General features: G+C 31.0%; 1 protein-coding gene across 1 annotated transcript; it reads right to left on the bottom strand.

Annotated features, from left to right (window-relative positions):
* Positions 1–18,503: 18,503 nt before the first annotated feature.
* On the bottom strand, positions 18,504–21,007 carry LOC139853991 (uncharacterized). The gene is made up of 7 exons (XM_071843325.1): positions 20,701–21,007; positions 20,251–20,634; positions 20,034–20,130; positions 19,584–19,778; positions 19,185–19,490; positions 18,966–19,065; positions 18,504–18,875 (listed from the first exon to the last, which is right to left on the bottom strand). The coding sequence occupies exons 1-7, from the start codon at positions 21,005–21,007 to the stop codon at positions 18,504–18,506; spliced, it is 1,761 nt and encodes a 586-aa protein (XP_071699426.1).
* Positions 21,008–23,350: the final 2,343 nt, after the last annotated feature.

The following is a 23,350-nucleotide window of genomic DNA, read 5'->3' as shown; positions in this document are numbered from 1 at the left end:
TGGTCCACCGCATTGCTCACAACTGATTCGTATTGCGTGAATATCTTTATTCATCTTTTCCATTCGTCTCTCGAAAGCATCTATTTTTGCAGAAACGGAATCAAAGTTATGGCTAGAATCGGCTCTAGCCGCTTTAGATGAACGATATATATCTTTCTCTTGGTGCCACTCATGAGAGTGGGAGGCTGTGTTATCAATAATTTTGTAAGCTTCAGTTGCGGTTTTCTTCATAATGGAACCACTAGCTGTTATGTCGATGTCTTTTCGTGTAGCAACGTTGACACCTTGGTAGAATATTTGTACTATTTGATAAGTGTCTAAACCGTGTTGAGGACATCCTCTCAACAACTTTCCAAATCTTGTCCACGCCTTATATAGAGTTTCATTTGACTTTTGTGTGAACGTAACAATTTCTCCTTGAAGTCTCACGGCTTTAGATGCTGGAAAGAATCTTTTAAGAAATTTCTCAACTAAAACATCCCATGTGTCAATCGTTCCTTCAGGTAATGATTCTAACCAATCTTTGGCTTCTCCCTTTAAAGTCCATGGGAACAACATAAGATAAATAGTTTCATCCTCAACTTCTCGGATTTTAAAGAGATTACAAATCCGATTAAAAGTTCGAAGATGTTCGTTTGGATCTTCTTTTGTTGTACCACCAAATTGGCACTGATTGGTGATCATGTGTAGGATTTGTCCTTTGATTTCAAAATCTGATGCTCTAACATCTGGCTGAATAATGGCGTGACCTTGGCCCGTGCGTGTGGCTCTCATTCGATCTTCCATACTTAGAGGTTCCGTTACTTCCATAATTGAATTTGTTGAATACGAATCACTAGAAGATTCTGATTTAACGGTTTGTGGTTCAGGAGGAATGATTAGTGGTTCAGGATCTTGGAATTGTCCTTAAATATCCTCCGGGTTCTTGGTTGTGAGAGCCTTTATATTTAGGGTTTAAAAATTGGATTATCGGAAATTTGAGTTGGAGTACTTGGTCGTCTAGATGATGATTCTAAAGAAAAATCAACGGCGATAATATTGGCTAGATGTCTTGATCGAGTTACAGGTAGTGAATGTATGAAAGGTGGTGAACGTTTTGCTCGGTGCATTCACAGAATATCCTATTAGTTATAAAAAATAGAAAAACTTATATAAGTTGTCCAATTAATAGACTTTTCTGATTTTGCCCACGTTTCGAATAGCCAAAAGATGCAGCAGAGGGGCAGGATTCGTTTGGTCTCAATATAATTGAGGACTGTTTGGCTCCAATAACCCGGTCCACATACAAATCCAACTATTACTACGAACCAGAAAATTTTGATGTCTATCAATTTAACCACTTAAAATAAATTTTCGTAATTTTAAGAAATTTAGATAAGAAGTAGAATAAAAATCTTATCCTAAAACTAGAATAGCGAGAAATAAGAAAGAAAAAGATTGCGCGTCGAAAAAAGTCGAAAAATAAAAGGTCGAAAAATAGGCGTCGAAAAATAAAAATAAGAAAGTAGCGCGAAAAACGGCGTCGCAAAATTCTAAAGCACATAAATCTTAGTCTAAGGAATAAGCACTTAAGGGATTTTACGGCAAACCTAAAAATTCTAGAAATAAAAATAACTATGGCAAAACTAAACTTAATACTAAAAATTGTAACTAGAGTCTAAAAATCTAAAGGTAATAAAAAAAACTTTTTTTTTAATTTTTTTTTATATTTCGTTTTTTAAGGATTTTAAAATTTTGTTTTTTTAAAAAATTTTTTTTTTATATAAATTTGTTTTTTAAACTTTTTTTTTTTTTTAAATTTTTTTTAAAAAAACGATTTTTTTTTCAATTTTTTTTTAAAACGAATTTTTTTTTCTTTAAAAAAAACGATTTTTTTTTACACAAATTTTTTTTTTTTTAAAAACGAAATTTTTTTTTCTTAAAAAAAACGATTTTTTTTTAAAAAACGATTTTTTTTTACAAATTAATAATTTTTTTATAATTATAATTTTTTTTTCAAAACTTTTTTTTAATTCATTTACTATTCATGAATAGTAAATGAAAATAAATTAATTAATTTACTATTCACATGAAAGCGACATGATAGAAATTATTAATTATAAGTTACATAATATACCCCTGAAGTATTTAATAAATACGACTTTTTAAAACTTTACGTATATTCTAAAATATTATTATATTATTATATTCTATTTCAATATTATTATATTATTATATTCTATTTCAATATTATTATATTATTATATTTTATTTCAATATTATTATAATTAAAAATATAGCGTTTTAGCGCTCCCCGGCAGCGGCGCCAAAAACTTGATGATGTAGCGTGAGGGTACGAAATAGTATTATTTTTAATACAAAATACTACAAAATATGACACAAGTTTTATTAATTTACGGATGGGATATACCTAAACCTTGCTACAACACTATAGGCAGTGTACCTAATCGTAGAGTAGTGTAGTTTTTAGTAAGTCCGGTTCGTTCCACAGGGAGCTGGTGATACTTACTATATTTTTAACTATATTTATACAAAATATATATAATTATATAAGTAGTAATATTATTATAAAAGGGGGGTTTTACCGTTTAATGACCGGTTTGTCGATTCTATATTTTAAGCGTAAAGATAAATGACGATAATTAAAGTGCGTAAAATAATGACAATAAATAAAATGACAGTAAATAAAATTGCGAGTAATAAAATGACAGTAAATAAAGATACGATGAGAAATATAATAAAAGAATTATGCTTATTTAAACTTCCGTAATCATGATGTTTGACGTGTTGATTTTAATTTATTACCATGGGTTAATTGTCCTTTGTCCTGGTTTATTTGATACGTCTATCTGGTTTTTGTCCATAATAGTCCATCGGTCATAAATATAAAGTGCGAGTATCCTCGTCAAATTACCCTTATACCCGAAGTCAAATATTCCAACTGATTAAGGATTTAAACAGTGACGCAGCTATCACTTCTGTCAACAATTACACCAGTTATCACTGTATGTAATCCACCCCTGTTTTAATTAGTTTATGAATATTAATTCATCCACTTGATCAGAATGAATAATCAATTACCCAACCCAATTGATTAATTAAATGATTATAACAGATTCCATATGAACGTCACTAAATAGGACAACCATAATCATTATTAATTATTAGGTTAATTAATTTGAAGATAGGTTCGACAGACTCCAATGAGTTGTCACTCAATTAGACAATACCCCCCATCTATTAATAGTCAATAGTTCAATTTCCACAAGTGTCGGTCTTTTGCCCAAACCTTAATTATGGTCCAAAGTTCAATAACCCCTTCTGAATATTTTAGCCCAACATCACGATTACTTCGGCTCAAATAAGCATAATAATTACTTAGTTACGAGACATTAATTTAAAAAGGAAGAACATAACTTACAGTGATTATTAATCGTGTAGCGTTACACGGACAGAGTTTTGACTTTAAAACCCGTAAAATATTTCTTACAATAACCCAATTATTATTAAACTTAAATTAAACTTAATATTATAAATATAAATATATATATTCTTACAGAGGGAAAGAAAGAAAAATGAAGTGAAGGTGTCTTTTTTCATTACTCCGTGAATTCCATTTTATAGGCAATTGGTAATTTGAAATTTTCACTTATGACCCCTTAACTATGCTCAATTAACAACTTTTTATTATTTATTATTATTCTTATTATGAATTATTTAAATATTATATTATATTCTTGAGCATAGTTAACTTGTAATTTTAGCTCCGTTGCGTCGAGCGTTGAAAGTTGGTTCATATCTCGGTTCCGGATTTTCTAACGCCTTTTCGTATAATTTAATATCTTGTACTTTGCATTTTGCGGCTTGTACTTTTGTGATTTTGAGACGTTTCTCATCAATATATTGAACCACTTGGAGTGTAACTTGTACGTTTGACCATTTTGGACATTTTGGTCTTTCAAATCTTCGTTTTTGTCTTTAAATCTTCATTTTCGAGCGATTTGCGTCTTTCGTCTTCGCACTTATTTATTTAACTATTACAACTAAAAATAAGGAAATTACATTTAAAAACTTTACATATTGGAACGATATTGCTACTAAATATATGTTCATTTGGAGCACTATCACCATGGCTGCTCATTCATCGTACTCTTCAAACAACACGAATCTAAATCCAGAAACAAAATATTTTGATTGTGGGTATCGAGTATATGATGGAATTACATGGACTCAAGCAAACCCAGGAAGAAGATTCATCGTGTGTCAAATATTTGTAAGTACTCAATTTGCCCTAATTTTAAGTTTTTAATTTTTTCCCCCAATTGATTGTTTCTTTTGCAGAATAAACAAAGAAAGTGTAAATTTTTTATGTTTCTTGATGATGAGCTTCCAAATCCATATTACAAAGATCTGCTATACAAAATGCATTTGGAAACTAAGAAATTGGACCCTCGAATTCATGATGTTGAAGATTCGAAACTCACAGAAGACTTAGCTATTTTAAAGACAAACCTGAAAGTTTATGATAAGTTGTTTTTAGCTATGATAGCACTTGTGGCTATCTTATGTGTTTTAGTTGCTATTTTGATAGTTAGATGAATGTATGTAACTGTTCTTGCTATTTTGGTGTGATGTTATGAATGATGTTAGTTAATGATGTTTCATTCATAATGAAAGTGTTTTGGCTTCAAATTATGTGTTTAATAACTACCATAACTTTTATCCTAAAGTGTTTAATAACTACAGAATGTTTGGACTGCGCGATGCCGCGGTTTTTTTGGATGATGGTTATTACAAATTCAGTTTGTATAAAGTCACTTCTTAACTCATATTTGGTATACAAAAATGTGAAAGGCTCATTGTTAGACTCTTCCATTCAAAGCGAGCCTCAAATTGTGTTTTGTTAAGCTATTTTTTTTTTGATATGCAAGGAAACCCTCCTATGAACGAGCACATTGGCTCCCCCATAGAAGGTAAAACCTCGGGTAATCAAGCCCCTCGAGCGCGAGACCTGGTACCAGGTGAATTGCGCATTATGCGTACCCTCTAGTCACACTCCCTTTTTGAACAATTTGGCATAGCCAGGAATTGAACCCGGGTGGTGTGCTTCATTGTGCAACTCGATGGCCACTCAGGAAAATGGTAGTGTACAGTTAGTATTAAAGTCATCGTAATACTTCAAAATACCCTCAACAGTAGTCAAGGTACAAAATATGCCTACTTACTGTTTAACCCAGCAAAACATGACATTGTTCTACCACATACATACAAATTCCAACAACTAAACATAAACACATGGTTCTTAATTAGTTTATATCATAAACTTAAACATCTAAATTGTTTGAATCATCTTCATTGTTGTAAACATGAAGGAGATAGAAAGCATGCTCATTGATTACGTAACTGAACAAACATTGATCACCGGCTTTTAGTCCATTATCTTCCCGAAACTATGGAAATTCAGTTGACACACACAAGTTAGGCTTCTTCTTCCCAATCTCCTCACACAAAAGCCATCTCCATTCTGGTTAAAGCAATTGACGCGATTGCCACTTTCAAGACCAGGTAGTACAATAACTTCCTCCGGAAGACGCTAAACAAAATGTATTACATTACATTACATTTATAAATAAAAGTGTATGAAAATAGTTGTAGTGTGAATAAATATGTATTAACAAAAAGCATCTAAAAACAATAAACACAATTAACAATACATACTAAACAAAATAAGAGAACACTTAATTAATATATAATAAGTTGAGACAAGTAACGTACCCAAACTTTGCCACCGCAAATTTTGTGATCAAAAACATGAAAAGGATGATGATGATCTGGCTGCACGGGAATCTCTCCAAGATTAGGTGGCTGACCAACATGGACATCGTTCATTTGGTTATCACCTTCATCAATCACTTCTTCATCTGAATTGTCATCAATCTCAATGATCTGAACTTTACTTGGACCACACTCATTAGGTTGAACAGGATTGTTTAAACATGGTTTTTGCCATTCAACAGCTTCATCAATATGAAGAGGCATCCCATACAATAAATGACCTTTCTCACTACCATGTCGGTTATAAAGCACAAGCTGTAGATTAAGATCATCGATTGCATAAAAAAATCATACAATCACATGGATACATTTGAAGCTCCTTAACCACCGATTCCCAATCTGGCCATATAAGACACTCATATTCATCCACAAGTATGCCACATTTTTTTATACCATCTTGGAAAATGAATGGTAATCTAATCTTTGGGTCGTGACCTCCCATGAAATGCTCTTACCCATACTTCTGGCAGTGTCTATATAAAATAATATTTAAATTAATGAAACTGAATGAAATTGAAAAATTCTTAAGTTAATAATAATAAATATAATTTAAAATTGTGGTATTATTGAAGAAACACCATACCATTATTGCATCAGTAGGATTGGCGAAAAAACTCATCAACGAAGGGAATCGCCTGTATGGTTGTGTGTCAAAGACTGTACTCTAAATTTTAGTCATAGGACCACTTTGTTTGGAAGGGTTGAAAAATTTCCTTGGAGCCATATCTGGACCATAGATGACCGAATCATAATTTCCTTTGTCCATGGCAGTGAAATAAAGGATATCACCCTTTTTAAACTTAAGATATGTGATGATCTTACTCCACCATGTGATTAGCCACAATTGTTGAAAGGACCCGTTCATATACATTATAAACGATTCACAATAGTTGATTACATCGCGAGGTATTTGACCTCTATATGATACATTTTACAAACATTGCATTCGTTTTTAAAAGATAAACTTTCTTTACAACGAAAGTTGACGGCATGCACACCATTTCATAATACATCCAACTATAATTGGCTTAATAATAATCTTGATGAACTCAATGACTCGAATGCAACGTCTTTCAAAATATGCCATAAATGACTTCAAGTAATATCCTTAAAATGAGCTAATGCACAGCGGAAAATTTCTTTAATACCTGAGAATAAACATGCTTTAAAGTGTCAACCAAAAGGTTGGTGAGTTCATAGGTTTATCATAACAATCATTTCAATATATTAATAGACCACAAGATTTCCGTTTATAAATATATGTACACTCGCAAGTGTATAGAAGTATTCTATAAGTTGTAGGCACCCGGTAACAAGCCTTAACGTTCATGTTTTACCCTCTGAAGTACACCAGATCAGGTGTGTTTAAAATAACCTCGAAGTACTAAAGCATCCCATAGTCAGGATGGGGTTTGTCAAGCCCAATAGATCTATCTTTAGGATTCGCGCCTACCGTACATAGACAAGTAGTTTAATGTTACCAAGCTAAGGGTATATTTCTGGTTTAAACCCACGTAGAATTAGTTTTAGAACTTGTGCCTATTTCGTAAAACATTTATAAAAACAGCGCATGTATTCTCAGTCCCAAAAATATATATAAAAGGGAGCAAATGAAACTCACCATACTGTATTTCGTAGTAAAAATACATATAACGTCATTTAACAAGTACAAGGTTGGCCTCGGATTCACGAACCTATATTAATTATATATATTTATATGTTGGTCAATATTTGTCTAACAATTTTTGGTCAAGTCATAGTGTACCACAATCCTAATGCTCGAGACTAATATGCAAAAGTCAACTTGACCCAAATGACTTCTAAAATTTATACGTGTTTATTATATAACTTAGCTATAGTCGTTTTATATATTTAAATATATTTATTAGATTTTATAATAATAAAAGTCATTTATTAATAAAAATTTATATTAACGTTTATATATGATAAAATATACTTTTATATATCTTAAGTAGTAAAATTTATAAAGTTCACTTAATATCGTAAAACTATAGTGGTAAGTATTATTAATGTAATTATATTACGCGTGGTAAAAAATATCTTTGTATCCCCTATTTATTTGATAAAATAATATTGATCATAATAATAATAAGTAAAAGTTATTATTTTGTAATAATAATTATTATTATTCTATAAAAAAATAACAATATTTATATTTACTAAAAATGTTATTATGATAAAATGATAATACTAACATAATAGTAATAATGATATTTTATAATAACAATGATATTTCTATTAAAATAATAACGACGATAGTAATAATAATCATTTTAACAATAATACTAAAATTCAGTTGACTATAACTTCAAATCCGTTCATCGAAACCATTCGATATCTAAATGAAAAGTTCTTAATTTTTCGCTAGCTTTCCAATGACATGCATATCATATACCCTATCTCAGTAGCATATGTATCTAATTCAGGATTCAACAAACCTATCTAAGGACAATATCGAATGTACAAGCATGCATAATCCTATATACTCGAGCACTAGTCAGGGATACACTATTGATATATAAAAGTTAAGTTATGAGTGCTCACGCATCAATATTGAGATTTAATATTGCAGGAAAGTACGTAGACGCAACGGAGATGATAAAAACTAGATTGACCTCACGAGCATACCCATGAACCATACCCATCACCTCCATAGCTATAACCCATAATTTCCTTAGCTTCGACTCATTCAAAAAAATATTTTGAAATTACTCGGACATCACTCCGTCGTAATATTTTATGTATACTAATAATATCTTGAAATAATATAGAGCAAATATATATATATATATATATATATGTAAATCGATTGAGAGAGTTTAGAGAAATATATTTTCAAGTTTCTATGAAATAATGAAACCTATTGAATTCTATTTATAATAGATTTTTGAATTATTAAAGTGAATTATTAAAGTGTGAATTATTAAAGTGAATTATTAAAGTATGAATTATTAAAGTGAATTATTAAAGTATGAATTATTAAAGTGAATTATTAAAGTATGAATTATTAAAGTATGAATTATTAAAGTGAATTATTAAAGTTTAAGTAAAGGTAAAGTAAAGTAAAGGTAAAGTTAAAGTATAGTAAAAATATAAAAACTATGTATGTATAATACGTGTATAAATATATATAATATTAATTTAAACCGTTATATATATTTAATGAAATAAAATATAAATATCGTTATATTTATTATACTGGTTAATTAATGAGTTGTCAAAAGTAATTCTAGATATTTATAAAAGTTATATACGTTTTAATAATAAAGTTCTTTTTAAACTGAAAACGTTTTTGTACGTTTGAAAATAGATTAATAGAATATTATGGAAACCAATTCTCCAATAGCTTTTGTCTAACTTTCGTAAATGACACTTTTTATTTTTATTTATAAATAGCTTTACAAATTATTCCGAATATCGTTAAGAGGAATAGATTTCTCAAATCATAGTGGACCTCTCAACAGAGACTTGTAATCATAATTCAATGTTTCTGATAATTCAATCATTTAATATATATATATTTTTTTTAATTTCGTCGATAATCATATTGAAACAAATACATTCATATAAAGCATTATACTTTTAAATACTTTGTTGACATTTTCAATTTATAACATATACACATATACATACATATTCATATATGTTCATTTAATGGTTCGTGAATCATTGGAATTTGGTCGAGGTTTAAATGAATGTATAAACATAGTTTAAAATCCTTGAGATTTAACTTAACAAACATTGCTTATCGTGTCAGAATAATATAAAGATAAAGTTTAAATTTAGTCGAAAATTTCCGGGTCGTCACAGTACCTACCCGTTAAAGAAATTTCGTCCCCGAAATTTGATAGAGGTCGTTATGGCTAACAATGAGAATGTTATTATGATGATTATGAAGTTTTATCATGTCTAAGAAGTATGGATAAAATAATTCGATTACTCAAAGCGTATGAGGGAAGTTATCGTAAATGAAGGAAATAAGATTATAGTGATTCGTCATATCTTTTGACGTCATCACAATTGATCTCCGAATTTAAAGAAAATCTTTGTAATCTATGTTGGATTTGATGCTTCGGTGATTAAGGAGATTATGATTCTCTTCGAATTAATACGATAATCCATCTTGATTTCTCAGTCGGGTATTTCACTATAATTCCACCTCCTTCGTTTCCTTACAACTCACACCTTCTATTCTTTCTCCCTCAACTCATATTTTAAAGTATTTGTCAATATGCTTCATCCAGTACTGATTCTCGATATACTCCTCACTTTCATATCTGTCATTCTTCTTTTTCATCTGCCTCCGGAAGAATCTATTTACTTCTACTATATTCTCGGTTTTATAGTGTTTTTAGTTCTTCCGTGTCTTTATATTGCTATATGCATCGATATATACGGTTTATAATTTTTGGGTTGTTGTTGGGTTTTATATCTTCCCTTATATTTCAAAGTCCTTGCTTCTTCTATAATCATTGTCATCCACAGTTAATGCTCTCTTCTATTTGCTATGATTTATACTCCCATTTCTAGTTCGGAGCTTTGTCCTTTCGTTTCTTCTTCTTGCGATTAAGCACCGCTTGTAATGGTCCAGAATTCGCAGATATAAATTTCGGAATGAACATTGTTAATGTTCTAGGAAGAAAATTGTAATGACACGATCTTGACTTGTCAAATTACCAGAATACCTCGGAAAAGGCCGAATCATCAAGAGATATTTTCTTGATATTTAGAGATCAAAGAGAATACAAGAGTCGTGTAACATAGCACATGATGATGTTATGATCTGTGAATCATCATGTTCCATTTAGAAACTCAGCATGAATTACTGTAATATAATCACGTTGATCAAGTGTCATTATATTATACTAACTCATGCTTCAGCTCCCAACACTTCTTCAAGAATATTCCTATTTTAAACTCGAATGTTTCAGAATTTAGAAACTAAAACAGTTTCTTTTATGATATAATACAGATAGCGTGAAGAGGTAAATGATTTCAGATAAGAATAATTATAAAAATATCTTTAGAAGTATGGATGATATTTGTAATGAAAGATACGATGATATCTTAGAATGTCTAATATCAGAGGATGATGAAGGATATTGTCCGCAGGGGTTTAGAGTCAGGAGCAAGGTATTCGTTAATGACTTCAGCAAGTACTGAATCATTTGGATTCTTTGAAGGCAGGTTCAGCCTTTGTGATTTATCCACAGCCTCCTTCATACTTTGCTCAATCCGTTTTCCAGTTCCAAAGCTTCTCTTTTTCTGAGCTTTGCCAATATACTATCCTTTATCATCCAACTTTTTACTGTTAAGGTCGTTTACAGTTTTTGCTGCTTCATCAGCATTTTTCAAAATTTCGAGAACTGGTTCGCAGTTTAGGGTGTTTTTCAGAAATTTCTCATTCAAAGAATGTAAGTCTTGGAGGTAGACGTTGTGTGTATATGTAATTATTGATGTAGACATGCTGCGAGGTTTCAAAATACTGATTGCTGATTCTCAATAATTGGTATGGCAATTCTTGTTATAAGGTACGAATGAGTATATGATAGGGTTTCGATAATTATAATGATTTTTTTTTTGGAAAGTCAAAGATCAATGAAGTTGTTGGTAAGTTTATTGCTAATGTGGTGAATATAAACGATTCCCCGGTAACGTTGGCGAAAGGGCAACGTATCTATCGAGGTTATAATAAGACTGTTTTGATTGAGAAGTCGAAGATGACTTGCTGGAGCTGTGACAAAACTGTCTATTTTGAAACGGAATTGAAAAGTTATTTTAGCTAGTAAATGCCAAAGGGTCTAACACGGATACGTGTCGAACTATGACTTGGGTTTTGAGAGTTTTTCAGGTGTATAACTGTGGGTAACATGTGGTTGGATCATCATCTCGATTGTTCCTTAGTTGAAGTGTCTTCAGGAATTTCGAAGGGTTTGAGCACATATTGTAATCGTTAATACATATGATGTTCTAACACAGTTTTGAAGTCAAAGTATAGCTTTGAAAGATATAGGAATCTAAGAATGATGATACTGGATATATTTCGAATTGAATTATGCGATTTCAAAATCAGAATATGTAATTGAATTTGAATGAGTATGATTGTTTTGATTTATATGAAAGAATGGATATTGTTGTGAAAGTAGGGAGTATAGTTGATGATTGCTGAATCAGTTTTGAAAAATGTAATATATTAATTGTGAATTTATATATCTCTCGAGTATTACCTACCCGTTAAAAAAAATTTCACAATTAATATTTTGTACAAAAGAAGTTTATTACAGTCTTTATGAAAATATATGTGTATATTTTCTTTAGATGTAATATAGATTTAACGAGTTAATATTAAATTAAACTCATTTGTTTTATGGTTGGAACTAGAATTGAGTAATCCCTAAAACTTTATAAATTGCATAAGTATTTCTTCAATAATATTGAAATTATGAATCATTACTTTGTTATTTGTTGGTTTTCGTGAAATTCTTGTGAACTTCGCAAGGTACGAATGATGTTATTTGAAAAGTTTCGAGTACATCGATGATGAAAGTGTAAAATCAAATATATATTCGAATAATACACTTGATTTATTATGAATTGGATTTTTTATTGAATTGAGACAGAGATTGTAATTAACGATGGTTAAGTTGCGGACGAAGGACGTACATCATTGCATATTTGTAATATGAATTAACTGAGTAGTTAAGATTCACACATAATAGCTTAGTACGGGAAGATTTATTATGGTTTAAAAATTTATACATATAAAATATACATATAAATCTTTCGATTGGAAATGAGTTAATACTTCATAACTCGTTGATACAATATATTTGTTGTTGATTCGTAATGATGTCCACAATAATTCTTGAACTGACAGAGTTTGTGATGTTACAGGTGCTGTTGATTCTGACGATACTGACGGCACTGACTGTGTTGATGATGCTACGGTCCTGTTGATGCTGTTGGTAAAACAATTCTAGCTTGTAAATCGTACACCATTTTCGATCAAAGTTTCTACTCTACCATCTCCGTTCACTCATCCGATTTACGGTCAGAATTAAATAATCTCTAAGATTTTGGAGATTACATAACTGCCGCAGAGATATCTCTTCAATGAAGTTTATGAATTAATACTTCATCGTTTGTTGTTGTTGATATTCCTGGATATTTACAGGGCGTATGACGTTGATGTTTGAGATACATATTGTGATGTTACGGTGTGGGATGTGGATGTTGTTGTTGGTAATGGTGATGGTACTGTTGGTGTTGCTGATGGTGGTACTGTTTATGCTGCTGCTGCTGGTGGTGTTTGTAACCTTTGCACCATATTCTCCAAAGCCACTACCCGAGCGCGAAGCTCGTTGACTTCTTCTATTACACCGGGGTGATTGTCGGTTCGGACGAGCGGATAAATAAAATCTAGAATTTGGTGTAGTATATAATCGTGACGAGATACTCTAGAAATAAGAGAGAAAATGGTGTTTCGGATAGGTTCGCCGGTAAGTGCTTCAGGTTCTTCGCCAAGAGGGCAATGTGGTGGATGGAAGGGATCACCTTCTTCTTGTCTCCAATGATTAAGGAGGCTACGAACCCATCCCCAATTCATCCAAAATAGATGATGACTAGTTGGTTGATCCATTCCGGTCACACTGCTTTCGGAACTTGAGTGGGATTCCATATCGGAATTCGAGGGACTTGAACTAATGACGAATTCCATTTTGTTCGATTGAATAAAGAATTTTTCGATATGAAATGATTTTTCGGCTATCGGGTGGTATTCTAATTACATAGAATATCTATATATATAGCGCAAAAGATTTCGTAGATTACGGAGGAAATTACGGGATATGTCAGGCAAAGTTTACAGTAACAGATACGCTAAGATATGGATTAGCAGATACGCTAAGATATGAATTTTGTCTATACACTATTCATGCAATCAATGCAGTAAGACGTGTCTAGACTAAGAATGATAAGCAGGCAATTTCTGACAAAAATGATAAGCAAAACTTTTGACATGCAGACACGGTCGAAGTCCAGGCTCATTAATGCATCCTAACGACTATCAGTCAGACACACTAATGCAGACCTGGTTCGCTAAGACCACCGCTCTGATACCAACTGAAAGGACCCGTTCATATACATTATAAATGATTCACAATAGTTGATTACATCACGAGGTATTTGACCTCTATATGATACATTTTACAAACATTGCATTCGTTTTTAAAAGATAAACTTTCTTTACAACGAAAGTTGACGGCATGCACACCATTTCATAATACATCCAACTATAATTGGCTTAATAATAATCTTGATGAACTCAATGACTCGAATGCAACGTCTTTCAAAATATGCCATAAATGACTCCAAGTAATATCCTTAAAATGAGCTAATGCATAGCGGAAAATTTCTTTAATACCTGAGAATAAACATGCTTTAAAGTGTCAACCAAAAGGTTGGTGAGTTCATAGGTTTATCATAACAATCATTTCAATATATTAATAGACCACAAGATTTCCGTTTATAAATATATGTACACTCGCAAGTGTATAGAAGTATTCTATAAGTTGTAGGCACCCGGTAACAAGCCTTAACGTTCATGTTTTACCCTCTGAAGTACACCAGATCAGGTGTGTTTAAAATAACCTCGAAGTACTAAAGCATCTCATAGTCAGGATGGGGTTTGTCAAGCCCAATAGATCTATCTTTAGGATTCGCGCCTACCGTACATAGACAAGTAGTTTAATGTTACCAAGCTAAGGGTATATTTCTGGTTTAAACCCACGTAGAATTAGTTTTAGTACTTGTGCCTATTTCGTAAAATATTTATAAAAACAGCGCATGTATTCTCAGTCCCAAAAATATATATAAAAGGGAGCAAATGAAACTCACCATACTGTATTTCGTAGTAAAAATACATATAACGTCATTTAACAAGTACAAGGTTGGCCTCGGATTCACGAACCTATATTAATTATATATATTTATATGTTGGTCAATATTTGTCTAACAATTTTTGGTCAAGTCATAGTGTACCACAATCCTAATGCTCGAGACTAATATGCAAAAGTAAACTTGACCCAAATGACTTCTAAAATTTATACGTGTTTATTATATAACTTAGCTATAGTCGTTTTATATATTTAAATATATTTATTAGATTTTATAATAATAAAAGTCATTTATTAATAAAAATTTATATTAACGTTTATATATGATAAAATATACTTTTATATATCTTAAGTAGTAAAATTTATAAAGTTCACTTAATATCGTAAAACTATAGTGGTAAGTATTATTAATGTAATTATATTACGCGTGGTAAAAAATATCTTTGTATCCCCTATTTATTTGATAAAATAATATTGATCATAATAATAATAAGTAAAAGTTGTATTATTTTGTAATAATAATTATTATTATTCTTTAAAAAAAATAACAATATTTATATTTACTAAAAATGTTATTATGATAAAATGATAATACTAACATAATAGTAATAATGATATTTTATAATAACAATGATATTTCTATTAAAATAATAACGACGATAGTAATAATAATCATTTTAACAATAATACTAAAATTCAGTTGACTATAACTTCAAATCCGTTCATCGAAACCATTCGATATCTGAATGAAAAGTTCTTAATTTTTCGCTAGCTTTCCAATGACATGCATATCATATACCCTATCTCAGTAGCATATGTATCTAATTCAGGATTCAACAAACCTATCTAAGGACAATATCGAATGTACAAGCATGCATAATCCTATATACTCGAGCACTAGTCAGGGATACACTATTGATATATAAAAGTTAAGTTATGAGTGCTCACGCATCAATATTGAGATTCAATATTGCAGGAAAGTACGTAGACGCAACGGAGATGATAAAAACTAGATTGACCTCACGAGCATACCCATGAACCATACCCATCACCTCCATAGCTATAACCCATAATTTCCTTAGCTTCGACTCATTCAAAAAAATATTTTGAAATTACTCGGACATCACTCCGTCGTAATATTTTATGTATACTAATAATATTTTGAAATAATATAGAGCAAATATATATATATATATATATATATATATATATATATATATATATATATATATATATATATATATATATATATATATATATATATATATATATATATATATATATATATGTAAATCGATTGAGAGAGTTTAGAGAAATATATTTTCAAGTTTCTATGAAATAATGAAACCTATTGAATTCTATTTATAATAGATTTTTGAATTATTAAAGTGAATTATTAAAGTGAATTATTAAAGTATGAATTATTAAAGTGAATTATTAAAGTATGAATTATTAAAGTGAATTATTAAAGTATGAATTATTAAAGTATGAATTATTAAAGTGAATTATTAAAGTTTAAGTAAAGGTAAAGTAAAGTAAAGGTAAAGTTAAAGTATAGTAAAAATATAAAAACTATGTATGTATAATACGTGTATAAATATATATAATATTAATTTAAACCGTTATATATATTTAATGAAATAAAATATAAATATCGTTATATTTATTATACTGGTTAATTAATGAGTTGTCAAAAGTGATTCTAGATATTTATAAAAGTTATATACGTTTTAATAATAAAGTTCTTTTTAAACTGAAAACGTTTTTGTACGTTTGAAAATAGATTAATAGAATATTATGGAAACCAATTCTCCAATAGCTTTTGTCTAACTTTCGTAAATGACACTTTTTATTTTTATTTATAAATAGCTTTATAAATTATTCCGAATATCGTTAAGAGGAATAGATTTCTCAAATCATAGTGGACCTCTCAACAGAGACTTGTAATCATAATTCAATGTTTCTGATAATTCAATCATTTAATATATATTTTTTCTTTAATTTCGTCGATAATCATATTGAAACAAATACATTCATATAAAGCATTATACTTTTAAATACTTTGTTGACATTTTCAATTTATAACATATACACATATACATACATATTCATATATGTTCATTTAATGGTTCGTGAATCATTGGAATTTGGTCGAGGTTTAAATGAATGTATAAACATAGTTTAAAATCCTTGAGATTTAACTTAACAAACATTGCTTATCGTGTCAGAATAATATAAAGATAAAGTTTAAATTTAGTCGAAAATTTCCGGGTCGTCACAATTGTCGATCCTCATTGCATCAAAAACCAACTTCGGACGCATGACCCTGTAGAGTGTGTATCCAAACGTTATGCCTAGGCTTCATGAGCTCATAATAATATCTAAAACAATGATATGGCAGTTGCTGTTATAAACAAAACAAAACAATATGATTGTAAATCTTATATTAGAAGCTCGATGAGAATATAAGTTTAAGACTATTACTACTATTGATAAAAAAACCCATACCACTTCATTTTCATCTGCCTCGAGTATTATATGGATGAACGAAGAAGGAATCTCCTAATCCATGCTTAAGTACAATATATATCAAATATTATGATATTGATCCATGCATGTACTTAGAAATGTCCATGTATAAAGAGTGTGGATAGATCAAATACTCAACAAAAATGACTATTTCAAAAACATATTAACCTAATTAGTTTGGTGGGGGGCTTATGGAGATTCAACCTCCATCCTTTTGATGTCGTGGTAACGCGCTGCCCTATCAAGGGCCACAATGGTTATACTCCAATTCATGATGGGTGGGAAACTCAATGGCCAATACCGGAATGCATGTCTTGTTTTTGGGCATATGAGTTGGGTATTTTTGCACAAATCATATGATATGTTAGAATTTTATGGTATATATATTTTAGATTTTGTAATATTTTTACTAATTTGATGTAAATATAAATCCGTAGTAATTTCTATTATCAAAGTATCAGTTTATGGGTGATGATGATTTATGTACACAACTTATTTTTGATATGTACACAAATAATATGCATTAAAGTGTTGTATGGTACAACACTTTAATGCATATTGATTGTGTACATAAAATACTGAGTAGAAAGTACACTTACTTCCAGAATAATCATGACTTTAGAGTATTACCTACATATAGGGATGCATACTCACTGTAGCCAATAAAGTAGAGTACAAGTTACAACACATATTGTGCAAATTTGTGATATATTCACTATCTAACCATTCTCATGGTTATGGTCAAATTTTGAAATTTAAGATTTATGTATCATACAAAAGAACAAAATGATAAACAATGAATCCATCATCATCTTCAAAAACTATAGTGTTGAGATAACTTTGATAAATACAACAAAAGAACAAAATGACAAACAATAAATCTTCCCCCAAAATATCATTAACATTGCATCAGGAAGCATCTCCAGTTTGATTTTCAGCTGTAGCAGTAGCAACTAATAAAGTATCATCGTCAACAATATCCCCAGTTAAATCGTCTCTAACCAATTCAATAGTCGCATTTTCTACAATTTGAGGACCCATCAGTGTGTTACTCTGCAAATGCGTTTCTACATCATCGATACACGTTGTTTCATCCATGTCAAAATTATCTCTAGGTGTTGTCTTGATCACAACTTTCCAACCTTTACGAGCACGATCTTGAACATAGAATACTTGTTGTGTTTGTGAATCTAGAATATAAGGCTCTTTAGTTGACTTCATACCTCAAAAATCGAGTGTCGTAAACCCGTTCTCATCAAATTTTATCCTGGAAGCACCTGATATCCAATCACAATGGAACAAAACTACTTGCTTATTGTCAGCATACTGCAACTCGATTATATCATTTAAAACACCGTAGCAAGTTACATCTCCCAAAATAGGATTGCTATCGCTAGCACTTGAGAAGCTACTTGTTACGACATCAATCATAACTCCGCTATTTTGTGTTGTCCTATTCTTCTCTACATCTTTAATGTGAAATCGAAAACCATTTATGATATATCCCTTATAGTTCTTTACAACCACACATGGACCGTTTGCCAATGCCGTTATATCATTTGTGATTCTGTTAACCCCAGCCATATCCTCATCAACCTGATTTGAGGCAATTTGTTTATAAGTTTCGCTCAGTTATATATATCATGATCACTACATTATCGTAATGAAACTAGCAAAATTACTTACATAATCAGTCAGCCACTCCTGAAACTCCTGACTATGTAAACGTTTAATGTAACGCTTATTTTTAGTCTGATATTCTTGACGTAGAATATTTAGATGCTCTCTGCAATCAAAGTAATAAAAAGATAATAATAAATTAATATATGTACATTATCGTCAAAATTACACAATGTCATATAAAAAAACACTAATCTAAAAACATAGTAAATTTAAATAACTTACGTTCGTAAGAAATCTATTTCACTACAATTGAACAACACATGTGAGTGTGCAATAGCCAAAGAGTCGTGGCCGAATTTTGCTACATTTGTTGCACCATTGGGTCGACCAGACATACAAAATATTGGTAAAACAGTCTCATCACCACCTTCATCATGATTCCGACTAGTCTTATTATGTATAGTCTCGACATCACTGGCTAAATACAAAGAACAAAATGAAACACACTCTTCAGCTAGATATCCTTCGGCAATTGAACCCTCGGGTTTACTTCTGTTTCGTACATATGATTTTAATGTACCTAAATACCTGATCAGTGGTCAAAAAAGTGTATATCAGATTCAAAATAGTCATATATATTTAAACAAGTACAGTATAATTTACTACAACATAAATGGTCACCTCTCGATTGGATACATCCAACGGTAATGAACAGGTCCCCCTAATCTGGCCTCTGAAGTTAGATGAATCGATAGATGAATCATGACATCAAAAAATGACGGTGGAAAAATCCTTTCTAAATCACAAAGTATTTTTACAATATCTTTTTCCATCCGAATTAAGTCAGTAGTTTTAAGAACTTTTGAGCATAATTGTCTGTAGTACCGACATAACTTCATGATAACAGAACGCACATCGCGAGGTAAAATATTTCGTATGGCTACGGGAAGCAACTGCTGAATCAAAATATGATTATCGTGACTTTTTAGGCCTAAAATTTTTGGAGGTTGTACCTGAATGCACCTAGAAATATTAGCAGCATAACCATCGGGCACTTTCACCCTTTTTAGCACCTTACAAAATTTTTCTTTCTCCTTTTTATCCAATACGAAACATGCAGGAGGTCAATACACTTTGCCATTTGGTAAAGGTTCTGGATGAAGTTCAGGTCTAATACCCATTTCTTTCAAATCACGACGTGCTTTTAAATGATCCTTGGTCTTTCCATCTATATTCATTAACATTCCAATGACACTGTCACATACATTCTTTTCAATATGCATTACGTCTATATTATGACGTATTAAGTTATTTTTCCAGTATGGTAACTAAAAAAAAAAAAAAAAACTTCTCTTCTTCCAGTTAAATGGTAAAGATGGGTTATCCTTCACAAGTTTTCCAAATTTTATATTAAAACCTTTCAGGTCCGCAATCACTTGTTCCCCTGTTAAACAACACGGTGGCCTTTCATGTTCTTCCATGCCATCAAAAGCATCTTTTAAAAAACGGAAAGCATGCAACATTTCCAACCAGCGACGATGTGCCATGAAGATATCTTTGTGGGAGTTTGATAACCGTATTGATTTGGTTTCCTTATGGCAAGAGGGACAAGCTAATTTACCTTTAGTGCTCCAACCCGATAAATTTGCATAAGCAGGAAAGTCACTTATCGTCCATAGCAAACATACACACAGTGGTAAGTTACTCTTTGTGGATGCATCATAAGTATTAACTCCAGTATCCCACAACTCCTTCAACTCATAAATTAGAGGTTACATATAGACGTCTATGTTATTACCTGGAGCAGATGGACCAGGTATATGTAAAGTTAGGAACAAAAAAGGTTTTTTCATGCACAACCATGGTGGTAGATTATACGGTGTCAAAACAACAGGCCAGGTACTATGTGAAACACTCATGTTTCCAAAAGGGTTAAACCCATCACTCGCCAAACCAAGCCTCACATTATGAGGTTCTTTAGTAAATTCACGATTCTGATGATCGAATGTTTTCCAAGCTGGTGAATCTGTAGGATGTCTTAATAGACCATCTTTCGTACGACTCTCTTGATGCCATCTCATGGACTCGGACGTTTTAGGCGACATAAACAATCTTTACAACCGTGGTATGAGTGGAAAATAACGCAAAACTTTTGCTCCAACCTTCTTAGCTTTATAATCACAATCATTATCAGCTTGTGTAGTTGAATCTTCTTCAGAAACATTATTGATACTTTGTTTATATCTTGAGGTCTGACATACGTCACATATAATTTTGTCCTTGTTTTGTTTCCAGTACAACATATAATCATTTGGACAAGCATCAATTTTCTCATAACCAAGACCCAACTCTCTTATTAACTTCCTGACTTCATACAATGACTTCGGTACGGAAGCATGAGGGAAGGCTTCCATCATTGTGTCAAGAATCATGCTGAATCCTTTTTCATTACATTTTCCAACACACTTCGAATGGAAGAGTCTAACAATGAACGAAAGAACAGAGAACTTACAGCCGGGATATAGTTCTTTCTTTGCATCTCCTAATACTTTATAAAACCTTTCAGCATTTATGTTTGGTACATTACTCTGATTTTCAGTTTCTTGGAGATAAAAATTATCTTCATCTTCATCTTCAAACATATGGAAGATGCATTCAGCCAATCCTTTCATATCATCTTCAGCATCCTACATTAGTGTATCATCTGGTCCGAGAAGCACAGTTGGAATTTTATAGCCTTCGAAAAACCGTCACATAGCAGATGTGATTTAGCCTCAACCCGATCAACCCCTTTGAGATTATCGCAATTTATGCACGGACAATATATGACCACCTATTTCCTTTCTAGAGAAAATACGTTCTAAGAATTTGTCGAGTCCTTCTTTGAATTCAGAGGTAGATCTACATTTAGACATCTAAATTGAGTCCATCATAGACCTATATTTTACAAAATCTATTTAATTATATATATATATATATATATATATATATATATATATATATATATATATATATATATATATATATATATATATATATATATATATATATATATATATATATATATATATATATATATTCATGTTTTCAGTAAGCAGGAGAAAGAAATTAACCTGGTTCAATAAATTTGTTAAGTTCTTTTTCGTATGCAGGGGTATGGACAAAGCATATGAAACAAAGGTGACCCAATTTTTCGATGATTGAAATTAACTTATCTACTGTCTTCAATTCCGTACAGTATTTACTTAGATCTGCAAACACATCTTCAACAACTGATGATGATCAATTGCAATTACATACGTACTTGATGATTGCAATTAACTTAGATCTGCAAACTCATCTTAATAATAATAATTTTGAATTATGATTATTATGATACATCTAATTTTAAGATGTAACTATTAATATAAGTTTAAGATAAGAATATAATTCAAATAAATTATAAAACATAAAATACTAGGTTAAGCCTGTCCAAAAAGATCTTATACACCTAGGCTTATTGGACGAGGTTAAAGCATATCGAAACATCTAGTGACGTATAATCATAAAATCGAATTGGACAAGCTTAAAGCTATATAATATATAACTAACACTAATGATTTAGGGTTTAGGGTTGTTTATGGTTTAATGTAATGTTTAGGGTATATATGTGTGCTTTAATTAATATTGTACGTTAACCATGCTAATAATTATTAGGGATTAGGGTGCGTGTAGGGTTTGGGGTATAGGCGGGTTTAGGGTTTAGGGTTCGATTCAGGGTTTAGGGTTTAGGTATAGGCCTGGTTTTGGTTATATAATGATTTAGGGTTTAGGGTTATTAATTTATTTATGGTTTAATGTAATGTTTAGGGTATATATATATATATATATATATATATATATATATATATATATATATATATATATATATATATATATATATGCATGGTCTAATTAATATTGTACGTTAACCATGCTAATAATTATTAGGGATTAGGGTACGTGTAGGGTTTGGGGTATAGGCGGGTTTAGGGTTTAGGGTTCAGGGTTTAGGGTTTAGGTATAGGCCGGGTTTGGGGTATATATAGGGTTTAGGCCGGTACTTTAGGGTAGGGTTTAGGGTATAAATGTTCAAATGTTCACAACATACCTACACGTACGTACATACGAGAAATTATATATATCTAATACTTATATGTCTGGTTAGATATTATATATATGTTTTTTAATTTTTTTTGTTAAATTTTAGTTACTATCCGGCCATTAACATTTACATGTGAATTGAATTATCAAGTCGATCACGTGGTGTCACCAATTGAAATTAAATTATTCTCGCAGTTTTCGCCATTAATTTGTACGGTTCTTGTTTGAACTTTTGGCTAGGGATTGGGTTTATCGTTTTAGTGTTTGGGGTTTAAGGTTTATGGTTTAATGACTAGGGTATGTAATTTAGGGTTAAGGATTTAGGG

The sequence above is a fragment of the Rutidosis leptorrhynchoides genome, chromosome 6 (assembly GCF_046630445.1).
Source record: "Rutidosis leptorrhynchoides isolate AG116_Rl617_1_P2 chromosome 6, CSIRO_AGI_Rlap_v1, whole genome shotgun sequence".
Lineage (NCBI taxonomy): Eukaryota > Viridiplantae > Streptophyta > Magnoliopsida > Asterales > Asteraceae > Rutidosis > Rutidosis leptorrhynchoides.
The sequence above is the reverse complement of the archived record's forward strand: the minus strand, read 5'-3'. Positions and strand labels throughout refer to the sequence as shown.